This window comes from Saccopteryx leptura, chromosome X, assembly GCF_036850995.1.
Source record: "Saccopteryx leptura isolate mSacLep1 chromosome X, mSacLep1_pri_phased_curated, whole genome shotgun sequence".
Lineage (NCBI taxonomy): Eukaryota > Metazoa > Chordata > Mammalia > Chiroptera > Emballonuridae > Saccopteryx > Saccopteryx leptura.
In genome coordinates, this window is record NC_089516.1 from 40,438,598 (window position 1) to 40,450,901 (window position 12,304).

Sequence of the window (12,304 nt, forward strand, 5' to 3'; positions counted from 1 at the left end):
GGCAGGACACAACAAGCTCTGCTTGACAGGGCAGAGCATTTCCCACTTTTATTATCTTTCTCTGGCTTTCTTCATCCCCAAACCTCCCATTCTCAACTACTGTAGTTGGACATCCCTGCCCTTATATGCTACCCCCGCCCTACCCCCCACCCAACCCCAAGCCACCTTCCCAGCCTTTTCCTGTACCAGGTAGGTATTTGAGGGAGGACCCAAGGAGCCGTCTAGGTGAGTGGTGTAGATTCTTGCTCCCTATTCCTTGCTGTGTCTGTCTCAAACCCTTTAAACTGAGAAAGCGGACACTAAGGCCCAGACCTTTAAATCCTGCCAGAATCAGAGCTGATCTACCCTGCATCTGTATTGGTATTGGGGTCAGCCTTGGATGTCAAATCTTAAAGATGGCAGCTTTGAATAACATTTCCATTTGAAAACCAATTTAATTCTCCGTGTTGGTCTTATTGGGAAGCCAGAGCAAGAGTTTATATTTCTGCCTTATAGATGCAGAAATATGTACAGAAAGATAAAATCCTGTAGGTAGTAAGTGGTGGGGCTAGAACGTGAACCTAGGTCTTCTGACTCCCAAGTCCTGTGTGCTTTCCGGTGCTTTCAGACTGTGTGTCCTGTAGCACATGCAAGGGAGCGAAGGGTTAATGTGGGTGTAGGGAGAGTTTGGGGTCAACTGTTTTGAGCCCCATCTTTCTCTTTCTTGAAATCTGAGCACTGAACTGTGGGGAGGGACTTGGGAGAAGTTTCCAAGGGCCTGTGCATGTGGCATTCAGGGTGGACTTGAGGGGCTGCCAGGACTTCTTGTGAGTTTGTGTATGGTGTAGTGGGCTGGGTGTTTGCCAGGTTAAAAGGTCTGGGGTGGCTAAAGATCTGGGAAGGTGTGAATGGAGTATCTTGCACTATGCTGGAATAACCTAATTCTCTTCCCCCTCTGTGCCCCCTCAGGACTGGCAGCCACCCTTTGCTGTAGAAGTGGACAACTTCAGATTTACTCCCCGAATCCAGAGGCTGAATGAACTAGAGGTGAGAAGACTAAGGAGCTGGTGATGGGGTTGGGAGAATGAATACCTGAGCTCTTATCCCTCTTCTCTGATACTTTCTGTGGCTAAGTTACTTTACTGATTAGGCCTTTATTCTCTCTTCTGTGAAGTTGCATAGAGAAACCTTTAGGACTGTGAATATAACCAAGAACACAGGCATTTATCATTTCTGATATGGTAGCCCAAATGCTGGGGATTTCCCTTAACCATAAAGATTTGCTATTTCTGAAGTTCCCCTATCAACTGACCTTCCCTACCTGGCTTAACAAAAGGGAAGTGTGGGGCTGGCTGACACCCTTTCTTGCTTGGCCAGCTGAATATGGCTTCATTATCCAATTCATCCACAGCCCTGTGTATCCTACCTTCCTTCCATGGTGTTTGATGGGGTGGATGGGTGGGAACAACACAAAAACTTGTCTGTGTGGAGACTATATGATTACAGATTTGTGCAGAGAGTCAGGCAGGTAGACTTTTCCCTCTCACTTTCATTCTGTACAGGAAGTCCAAGCCCTTTGCTTAGGTAAGTGAGGTTTTCCATTAGGGGCTTGAGACTGTCCCCACGGTAAATGAATGGGTGCCCTGAAGCCAGTTCCAGGTAAGATCGTAGAGTTTCCCATGGCAGATGTAGTTTAGAAGTGTGCTACCACCCTTCTTATTAATGTCCTGGGGGGATATTAGACACAGCTGAATACCCATGACTTAAAATCTTACTTGTCTTCTAGACCAGTGGTCCCCAACCCCCGGGCCGTGGACCGGTACCAGTCCGTGGGCCATTTGGTACCGGTTCACAGAGAAAGAATAAATAACTTACATTATTTCTGTTTTATTTATATTTAAGTCTGAATGATGTTTTATTTTTTAAAAATGACCAGATTCCCTCTGTTACATCCGTCTAAGACTCACTCTTGATGCTTGTCTCGGTCACATGATACATTTATCCGTCCCACCCTAAAGGCCGGTCTGTGAAAATATTTTCTGTCATTAAACCGGTCCGTGGCCCAAAAAACATTGGGGACCACTGTTCTAGACTATAGTTCCTCAATCTTGGCACTATTGACATTTTGACCCAGATAATTTTTTTGTCATGGAGAACTGTCCTGTGCAATGCAAGATGTGTATCAGCATCCCTGGCTTCTACCCATTGATGCCATTAGTACCCTTTCCCAGGTATGGCAACCAAAAATATCTCCAGGCATTGCTCTGTGGCTTTGGGGGGCAAAATTGCCCCTCATTGAGAATCAGTGTTCTAGGGTCAATCTAGGTACTGTTCAGATTAGGCAAAACTCATCTGTTATAAGGCATACAGGTTTTTTAGAGAAATGGATCTGACCAGATCTGTGGGGGCATAGCAAGGGCAAGTTGTCACCTAATACGGGACAAAGGCAGGTTTTCTAGAAAGATAGTGCTGGCGAATGAGGGGGAAGAGCAGAGATGAGGCCAGGGTTGGAAAGCTAAGGGATTGAAATGGAGGGAGTAGAGTTCCTGGCTTCCTAGGGGTTCTAACATCTAGGGAGCCATAGGCTGTTTCTTTATACAAATAGACCTTAGTTTTCCTCATCTATGAAGTAGACCTGTCCCTGTTTCCTTTAATAGGATCAGAGCAAGGTAGTAAATAGTAGTGACTTATCTAGATCACTCTAGAATCATGCCCTCTGACCAGGGTGAGGTGGTCATGGACTTGGGTCACTGAGATTTCAGGGATGCATGATACATGCTTTATTCCTAGGATCTTTGGCTCACTTCGGGTCCTGGATTGGCCGGGTGCCAGTGCTCTTTGGTACACCATCTCTTTGTTCTTGAGGCCATTCTGTCTCCAGCATGCACTGTTACCCTTCAGCTGCCATGAAACAAGTTTCGTGGTGCAGTAGAAGAGATGAGTGTGCTCCTTTGGTGCCTTCATTCTCTGGAACATGCCTAGAGCTTAGGTGGAATTTTGGAGTTCCCAGAGGGCCATCATTGTTCCTCTTATAGGTTCACCCTTCTGGAGTAAATGGATGGAGCACTTACTTTATTTCCCTTTTATAATTAGGAAATGGAGATCCAGGGAATAAAACTGATTTCTCGAGGCTGTTCAGCAAATCAGTAGCAGAGGAAAAGCTGAAACTTGTTATTTGACATTCAGATCACTCTTTTTTATGAGTAAATTTGACATGTAACATTGTATAAGTTTTAAGGTGTACCCACAGCATATTACCAGATTCATTTATATATTAAAACATTTTGCTGATGGCCTGACCTGTGGTGGCCCAGTGGATAAAGCGTTGACCTGGAACGCTGAGGTTGCCGGTTCAAAACCCTGGGCTTGCCCAGTCAAGGCACATATGGGAGTTGATGCTTCCTGCTCCTCTCCCTCCTCTCTCTCCCCCCTTCTCTAAAATGAATAAATAAAAAATTAAAAAAAAAAACCATTTTGCTGATGTAGCGGTACTATGTTACATACCATTACACGTTATAGTATATCATTGTATTGTTATACTGACGTTCAGATCTGTTGGTGCCTGCTTTGTGAATGAGGAAATACAGGTTCTCTATAAAAGAGGTGATGATACTCAAAAGATTGAGAATGAGTATATGTAAAGTTTTGGCTGTTGTGACCTGAACCCTTTTCATTTTGGGACCTTGGGCATAGCCTAATAAGTAGAAGGTGACAGAGATGAGAGAGAGGTGGGCTAACCATTTCCTCGAGTTTGAGATCCAGTCACTGTGAGAGGCCCTGGGTAGTGAGCCACTTTGTACCCTTCCTCCTCCCGTAAGATTAGTCCAGAAGACAGAAGTCAAGTGGAAGTGTCAGCCTCTTTGAACCATTTCTTTTCCAGGCCCAGACGAGAGTGAAACTGAACTACTTGGACCAGATTGCCAAATTCTGGGAAATCCAAGGCTCCTCCTTAAAGATTCCCAATGTCGAACGGCGGATCTTGGACCTCTACAGCCTCAGCAAAGTAAGAACAGGTTTATCTCAAAACCCTCCCTACCCCACACGTTAATATCCTTGGTATTCTGGGGGCTCCCTTGGTTTGGATATTGTATCTCTAGACTGCAATAGAAGGGCACAGCCTGATAGCACACAAGCTGTCATCAGAACTTCTGGACATCTCTTGTTGAAATTTGAGTCTTCGTGGTGGTGGTAGGAGGAGGGGGTAGCCCTCAGTGCAGTGAGGGGCTGGAGTTGTCCTCATGCCTTTCCTGCAGGCCTACTCCCTCATGTACATGCACACAGCACATCCACGTCCCTTCCTGCTTGTCCTTGCAGATCGTGGTGGAGGAAGGTGGCTATGAAGCCATCTGCAAGGACCGTCGGTGGGCCCGGGTGGCCCAGCGCCTCAACTACCCACCAGGCAAAAACATTGGCTCCCTGCTACGCTCCCACTATGAACGCATCGTTTATCCCTATGAGATGTACCAGTCTGGAGCCAACCTGGTGGTAAGGATGCCAGGCCGCGGTGGAAGGAGGCTTCCCCCCCAGACACAGATTTTTCACACTTGCTCTTAATGAAACTGGTTCAGTGGACTAGAGACCTAGGAGCTAGACTCATCTTTTTCTAATGGTGCTTATTCTCTTCCCACACTGCCCAGGGTCAGAGTGCCTTTAGTTATCTGCAGGGCCAGCCTACTGTCTGTTATGTGACTAAGGTTTAACGGATAGAGGAATTCAGATAAGGGAGAGATCTTTTGGGCAAGAGAGGTCTGGGAAGAGATGGAGTCTGATTTAGTCGGGGAGGTGGTTGGAAGGAGGAATGGCATAAACAAAAGAATGAGAAGCATTCCCAAAGTGTATGCTGGTGTCAAGCGGTAAAGACCAGTTGAGCAGGGCCTATTGGTGTGGGTCAGGGAGGTGTAATCACAGCTTTGGTTGCCTCTGGGTGAGGATAGAGGGAAGTTTTTGCTGTTGGGGGCTGGGACACCATGCCCTAACCTCTACTCGTTACTTGTCCCCAGCAGTGTAACACACGTCCGTTTGATAATGAGGAGAAGGACAAGGAATACAAACCCCACAGCATCCCCCTTCGACAGTCCGTGCAGCCTTCCAAGTTCAACAGCTATGGCCGGCGGGCCAAGAGACTGCAGCCTGATGTGAGTACTTCCCTCCTTCTAACTTAAGGCTTTGGGATAGAAAGAGTCCTCTCCCTCCCTGTGGCCAAGACTGTTATCTGTTCCACTCTCCCTTCTCTCGGTTCTCTAGTTCTGAACAGTAGTGTGCCTCTCTCTGAATTCGCTCTTGTTCTTCCCTCCACTTTCGGCTGAGCTTCTAAGCTGGCTCTTAGTCTGTCCATGCAGTTATCTTTTCTAGGTTTGCTCTTCTTGCCTGCCATGTTGTTTTCCTGACGCACTCTGCTCTTAGGTGCAGCACTGTTCTTTCTCCTTACACCTGTATCTCAGCTTCAGGCAAAGCGTACATGACAGGCATTCTTCTCGGCACTGGGAATGCAACAGAGAACAAGATAGACACTGTCCCTGGACTCACCAAAGCATGTTATTTAGCAGATCCTATTAGTCACTGCCATTTATTGGCAGTGCCAAGCACTGTTAGATTTCTTTCTTTTTGTAATCCCCAACCCCCCCTTATAACTTTAAGGTAGGAGTTAATATTCTCATTCTCAGTTTTAGAGGTGAGAAAATTGAGATCCTGTCTTAATTCATTTCCAAGAGAGGGACCTTCTTACCCTCAGTCTCCAAAAAGCAGCTCTGAATTCTTGCTCTAGCCCACCTATGCTTCAGCCCCTGGCGTAAGCTCAGATGATATAGACTCTAAGCCAGGGGTCTCCAAACTTTTTACACAGGGGGCCAGTTCACTGTCCCTCAGACCATTGGAGGGCTGCCAAATACAGTGGTCCTCTCACTGACCACCAATGAAAGAGGTGCAGTGGGGGCTGGATAAATGGCCTCAGGGGGCAGCATTGCGGCCCGCCGTAGTTTGGGGACGCCTGCTCTTAGCTATTGTTCTTTCAGGATAGGGCAGTCTGCCCCAGGTAGCAGTCTTGATTTATTTCCTTCTTTCTTCCAGCCGGAACCCACGGAGGAAGACATTGAAAAGAATCCGGAGCTGAAGAAGCTACAGATCTATGGGGCAGGCCCCAAGATGATGGGTCTGGGCCTCATGGCCAAGGATAAGACTCTGCGGAAGAAAGGTGAGGCCTGAAAGTCTGGGGCGGTGTGAAGGGTGGCCCCACCTGGGAGAGGAGGCGAGGCCCTGACTGTTCCAGAACTGTGCTTTAGAGCTGTTCTGCTCTCTCCAGATAAGGAAGGGCCTGAGTGTCCCCCCACGGTAGTGGTGAAGGAGGAGTCAGGCGGGGACATGAAGGTGGAGTCAGCTTCACCCAAGACCTTCATAGAGAGCAAGGAGGAGCTGAGTCACAGCCCAGAGCCCTGCACCAAGATGACCATGAGGCTGCGGAGGAACCACAGCAATGCCCAGTTTGTAAGGACCCATCCCTGACTTCCTAATGCTCCGCTTCTTAACTCTTCAACAAGCGTTTCCCCAGCATGGCACTGGACCAGGTTGCATTAAACGGAAGTGTGGGCCTGGTGGGCCCTGCCCTCAGGTAGCTCACTGAATTGGAGAAACAGGCCAGCTTACCTGGAACAGAGAACAAGAAAGGGTGGTGAAACTGTCAACATGAAGTGCGGAAGGGTCCAGAAAAGGAGACTCCCTCCATTGTTTCAGGATAAAGGCCAGCAAGTTCCTCGTTACCACGCATGATCCAGGCCCTGCTGGCCTCTAGCCTCATTCCGCAGCGTTGCCCCCTCACTCCTCTGCCATAGCCACACTGAACTACTTGTAGGTGTTTGTGTGTGTGTTTTCCCCGACACACCATGCTCTTTGCTGCCCCATACTTTGCACATGCTGTTTCTTGTGCCTGGAAGAGTTTCCCCCTGCACTTTGCCCCATTGCGGTTTGCTTTCAGGTTCCAGTTTCAAGTGTTATCTTTTCAGTGAAGTCCTTCCTTAAGGGTGACCCTCCTTGTTTCCAGCTGATTTGAGTGCTTCCTTCTCTAGGCTCCCACAGCACCTTTTATTTGTTTATTTCTTTGTTTCTTTAAAATGAAAAGAAACCCTAAGTCTCTCTATTTTTTAATTTTTTAAAAGATCTTATTTATTGATTTTAGAGGAGAGAGAGAGAAGGGGGTGGGGGACGGGAAGCATCAACTCACAGCAGTTGCTTCTGCTTCTCGTATGTGCCTAGACCTGGCAAGCCCAGGGTTGTGAACTTGGGACCTCAGCATTCCGGGTCAGTGTCCCATCCACTGCGCCACCCAGGTCAGGCTCCCACAGTACCTTTTACGGGCCACTATTGGCAGTTTATACACGGCCCTGTTATTTTTATGAACCCGTGTCTCTGGAGTACTGTGTGTGTTTAGGAGGCAGATGCCATGCCATCTTACTGTAGAACACACAAGTGTTCAGTAAGTGCTTAGTGAATGAATAAAAATGGAGGATTCAATATTGAATAATCAAGACTACTTTCACAAGTCGACCGGTTTATTTGGGGAGATGATGTGTACATGCAGTTTAACTCCAGACCTAGCGTGATTAGCCTGTACAGCGCCATGAGCAGTCCAGCTAGCAAGTACTGCGGCTTTCTGATGCAGAGTTCTGGGAACCTGGGTCCTTTCCAGAGGAGTCTTCTGTATGAAGGCTGGTCAGGGCTTAAATAGATGAACTATTGCTTCTCTACCCTGGCAGATCGAGTCGTATGTATGTCGGATGTGTTCCCGAGGGGATGAAGACGACAAACTGCTGCTGTGTGATGGCTGTGATGACAACTACCATATCTTTTGCCTCCTGCCTCCTCTGCCTGAGATTCCCAAGGGTGTCTGGCGATGCCCAAAGTGTGTCATGGCGGTAAGGCCTCCCCAGCCGTAGTCCGTGTCTGCCGTATAGGGTATCCTTGCCTTCCTTATCTGGCTTTATTGAGAGCAGCTTCCTAGCTAAGCCACATTTTTATGTTTTCGGGTCTTTGGGGTGGGGCTAGGCTGGGAAGAGTTTTGGGAAAAAGGAAGAGGAGGAGACTCGGCTTTTGCTTGTGTCCTCTAGGAACTCCCAGACTACCTGGGGAGATAAGAGTACTGGTTAAACGAACTGTGTAATGAGGTATAATCAAATGCTCAATTGTGTATTGGAAACTTGGAGGTATAGAAGTTCTAAAGAGAGGAAATTGGCTAAGGGTAGATTTGAAGGACATGAATATGAAGAAAAAAATTACTCTCTTGATTTTCAAGGTTTTATTATTTGTCTTTTTTAGAAAGCTTGGAAACTAGATAAATCACCTATTATCTCACCACATAGAGACAACCATTGTTAATAGTCTGGTATATTTTCTTCTCATCTTTTTGTTGTTGCATATATATAATTATTTTTAACAAGTTTAGTTATCTTATTGTATAATTTTATTTATTATTTTTCTATATTATTTATTAATGACTATCTCCTATAGGGGTTCCATGATACGGTTATAAAATTTGTTTGTCTTCTCTTGTGATAATTAAATTGTTTTGCGGTGATATAAACTTTCCCTGGAAGAGTGAGCAGGAGTTCTAGACTGGGGAGCGGGGGAATGCAGAAGCAGGGGTGTCTAGGGAGAATGTACCTGGTGCAAGAGGGGCAGTAAGGAGAGCAGCGAAAGCATCAGTGAGGGCTAAGAGGCCTGGCAAGTGCCAGGTCGGTTTCATGAGCTTCCCACCTTCTCTCAAATTCTTGGTGCCTATCTACATTTCTCTCTGGGTTTCTGGAAAGCAGATGTTGATAGACTCTCTAGCCTTATCTTAGAGACTCAGCTGTGGTCGTAGAGACCAAGTGTGCATGTGCACATACACAGACGAGGAAAGCGACCGGGACAGGGCATAATGAGTGGCCTTGGTAGTGGTGGAGATTCCTTTGGGGAGTACATTGGATACCAACAGTATCATAGGTGGCAAAGACTCTCAGCCTCTGCTTGGCTCTCTTAAGTGGTTGTAGGTCAGCAGACTAGGTTGACATTTGTTTTTCAGACATGAGAAGAGTGTGTGTCAGACTATAGGGCACACCTAGTTCTCCTCTAGAACCGTGAGTGTAGGTACAAAGTGAGGTTGACCTGCATCCAGTCTTCTGAGACAATTTGAAGAACAGGAACAGTGTAGAGTTTGGCACTGTAAAGCTAGTGCCTTTGTTTCCTACCCTTCACTCTACTAGAATATTCACTGCCGTTTTCTCAGGCCTGTAATTCCAGTCTGGGCATAAAAATAAGTTTCCTAAATACCCTGTATAGCATAAACTCATATTTTAGCTTGAGAGAAAAAATGGTGGCTGGAGAGCATAGAGTAGCATAAAGTCAGAGCCCATGGTTTAGATAGTAAAGTCTAAAAGGAGGCAAAGAGGAAGAGCATGGTAGTGAGCACATGGAAAATGAAAAGACTAATTAAGCTGAAGTGCTAGGAGTAAAGGTGGAGTTATCAATGAGGTCTGCCTCGGAGGCCTTGAATGCAGGCCTAGGCCTATTTTTCCTCCCTACTCCTACCCTGATTCCAGCTTTCGAGGCATCTCCACCTCTTTACCTCTGCCTTGGTGACATGTTCTCCTTTGGGTTTCAGGAGTGTAAGCGCCCTCCTGAAGCCTTTGGCTTTGAGCAGGCTACCCGGGAATATACTCTGCAGAGCTTTGGCGAGATGGCTGACTCCTTTAAAGCCGATTACTTCAACATGCCTGTGCACGTAGGTGATGGAGGGCTGGGGCAGGGGCAGCGCTAGGGTCATAGGTGATGGTCTTAGCTCTCCTAGGTCAGTGGGGCTAGGATCTGATGGGCCACAGTCATACACTCCCCTTGTTCCCCAGATGGTGCCCACAGAACTTGTGGAGAAGGAGTTCTGGCGGCTTGTGAATAGCATCGAGGAAGATGTGACGGTTGAGTACGGGGCTGACATCCATTCCAAAGAATTTGGCAGCGGTTTCCCTGTCAGTGACAGTAAGCGGCACCTAACCCCTGAAGAGGAGGTGAGTGGATGAGTCATGATTATATGTCAGCTCTGTGAGCTTAGGCAAGTCATTTAATGTCTAAAAGACTCAGTGGCTCCGTCGGATGCAGATAAATGTGTTTGCCTTTTGTGGTTGCTGTGGGGTTTAGATGAGATGATACTTGTGTAAAGAACATAGCCTAGGCCCTGGCCGGTTGGCTCAGTGGTAGAGCATCGGCCTGGCGTGCAAGGGGTCCTGGGTTCGATTCCCGGTCAGGGCACACAGGAGAAGCGTCCATCTGCTTCTCCACCCCTCTCCCTCTCCTTCCTCTCTGTCTCTCTCTTCCCCTCCCGCAGCGAGGCTCCATTGGAGCAAAGATGGCCCGGGCGCTGGGGATGGCTCCTTGGCCTCTGCCCCAGGGCCTGGAGTGGCTCTGGTAGCAACAGAGCAACGCCCCGGAGGGGCAGAGCTTCGCCCCCTGGTGGGTGTGCTGGGTGGATCTCAGTCGGGCGCATGCGGGAGTCTGTCTGACTGTCTCTTCCCGTTTCCAGCTTCGGAAAAATACAAAAAAAAAAAAAAAAGAACATAACCTAATACTGGCATGGCAACTGTAGTCATGAGATTGGCTATTTCCTTGTCTGTAGAATGAGAATAGTATCTGCCTTACAGATTTGTTATAAGAATTAAATGAGAAGGTGTGTGAAATGCCTAGCAGGGTACCTGGCTCGTTCATAAGATATTCAGGGACTGAGATTGTATTTGCAGCAAAGAAGGAAGGCCCAGGCCTGCCTCAAGGGAAGGGGAAGCACTTTGGTTCAGAGCAGGGTCTTTTAACTTACAGGTATTTTGGTGGGTGGGTGTATCTGTCAGCCTTCCTGAAATTGAATTAAATTGCAGTTTTGTGTCTATGAGTTTTGTGGAGAGAAGAATATCTATGCTGTTTCTTAGATGTTTCAAAAGAGTCTGTGACCTCAAAACTTTCCCTGGGCTCAAGATCTTAGCTCCTTATAACCCTTATCTGCTTTCCACAAATCCTTGATCTGACAGGAGTATGCTACCAGTGGTTGGAACCTGAATGTGATGCCAGTGTTGGAACAGTCTGTGCTGTGCCACATCAATGCAGATATCTCCGGCATGAAGGTGCCCTGGCTCTACGTAGGCATGGTCTTCTCAGCCTTTTGCTGGCATATTGAGGATCACTGGAGTTACTCCATCAACTACCTCCACTGGTGAGTGGGGCCCTAGGGAGCCAGGAAAGCAGGGTGGACTCCCTCAGGACCACAGGTGTGACCACTCTGTATGTTCCCCTTTGACTTGGACAGGGGTGAACCAAAGACTTGGTATGGAGTACCCTCACTTGCAGCAGAACATTTGGAGGAGGTGATGAAGAAGCTGACACCTGAGCTCTTTGATAGCCAGCCTGACCTCCTGCACCAACTTGTTACCCTCATGAATCCCAATACCCTCATGTCCCATGGCGTGCCGGTGAGTCCCCAGGAAACACGGACAAGGGGTCGGAATGATTTAGTGATGTCTTTTGTAGTGGTGATGGTCATTGTTTGGAACTTACTCCTCCCTCTTTCTCATTCCTGTTGTATCTCAGTTGAGCTGTCGGTTTGACAGCTTTAACAGGGACCCAAAATAATAGTGATTATACAATATGATGGTGAACCTTCTGAGCCAGGTGTTTGAGGGCAACACCTTAGGGATAGTTTCTTATCACATCTACATTCTAGCCCGTGGAAGAGGGAAATGGGGGAAGGACAGGGCTAGACAGATCTCCTTACTTTTAAGAGAAGACATCATTTCCATTCATTTCCTCTTAGTCACAACTTAGTCACATGTCCACATCTAGCTGCAGGGAAAACTGGGAAATGTGATTTTTGTTCTGGATGGTTATGTACCAGGTACAAATTGGAGGTCATATTATTATGAAAGAAGGTGAGAGAATATCGGGACAGCTAGGAGGCTCTGACATACTATCCATACTAGAACCCTTGGAGCAGTGTGTAGATCTTTTACTTAACAGGTCAAAAGTTCAATGGTGGTAATTATTTTGCAGTATATATGTGTTTTGTAAGTCTATCAAGTCAATCTGTTGTACACCTTAAACTTACATGATGTTTTGTATCCCAGTAAAGCCGGAAGAGGGTAGTAACTTTTTAAAAAGTGTTCTCTTTCAACATTAAAAAAAAAATGTTGAACCCAGAATCCTAGCTTATACTATCCTCCTCTGTGGACATCTCCCACCCTATAAAACATTTTACCTATAAGGGACTTTAAATTCCTGGGAATTCCCAGCATTGATTAGAGTCAGCTAGCTTCCAATGTGGGTC

The 12,304-nt window shown here is 47.0% G+C and overlaps 1 protein-coding gene across 5 annotated transcripts in view; it reads left to right on the top strand.

Moving 5' to 3' along the window:
- KDM5C (lysine demethylase 5C) overlaps positions 1-12,304 on the top strand; it is a 36,178-nt gene that overhangs the window by 3,458 nt on the left and 20,416 nt on the right. For 2 of the 5 annotated variants that reach the window (XM_066357533.1, XM_066357536.1), the window contains exons 2-12: positions 949-1,026; positions 3,860-3,982; positions 4,294-4,464; positions 4,983-5,114; positions 6,046-6,169; positions 6,278-6,459; positions 7,725-7,883; positions 9,608-9,727; positions 9,849-10,007; positions 11,016-11,197; positions 11,291-11,453. In XM_066357533.1, the coding sequence (XP_066213630.1) occupies positions 949-1,026; positions 3,860-3,982; positions 4,294-4,464; positions 4,983-5,114; positions 6,046-6,169; positions 6,278-6,459; positions 7,725-7,883; positions 9,608-9,727; positions 9,849-10,007; positions 11,016-11,197; positions 11,291-11,453 (1,593 nt within the window). Of the gene's footprint in view, positions 1-948; positions 1,027-3,859; positions 3,983-4,293; positions 4,465-4,979; positions 5,115-6,045; positions 6,170-6,277; positions 6,460-7,724; positions 7,884-9,607; positions 9,728-9,848; positions 10,008-11,015; positions 11,198-11,290; positions 11,454-12,304 lie in introns of all 5 variants that reach the window. The other 3 variants (XM_066357532.1, XM_066357535.1, XM_066357537.1) reach the window with 2 other exon arrangements.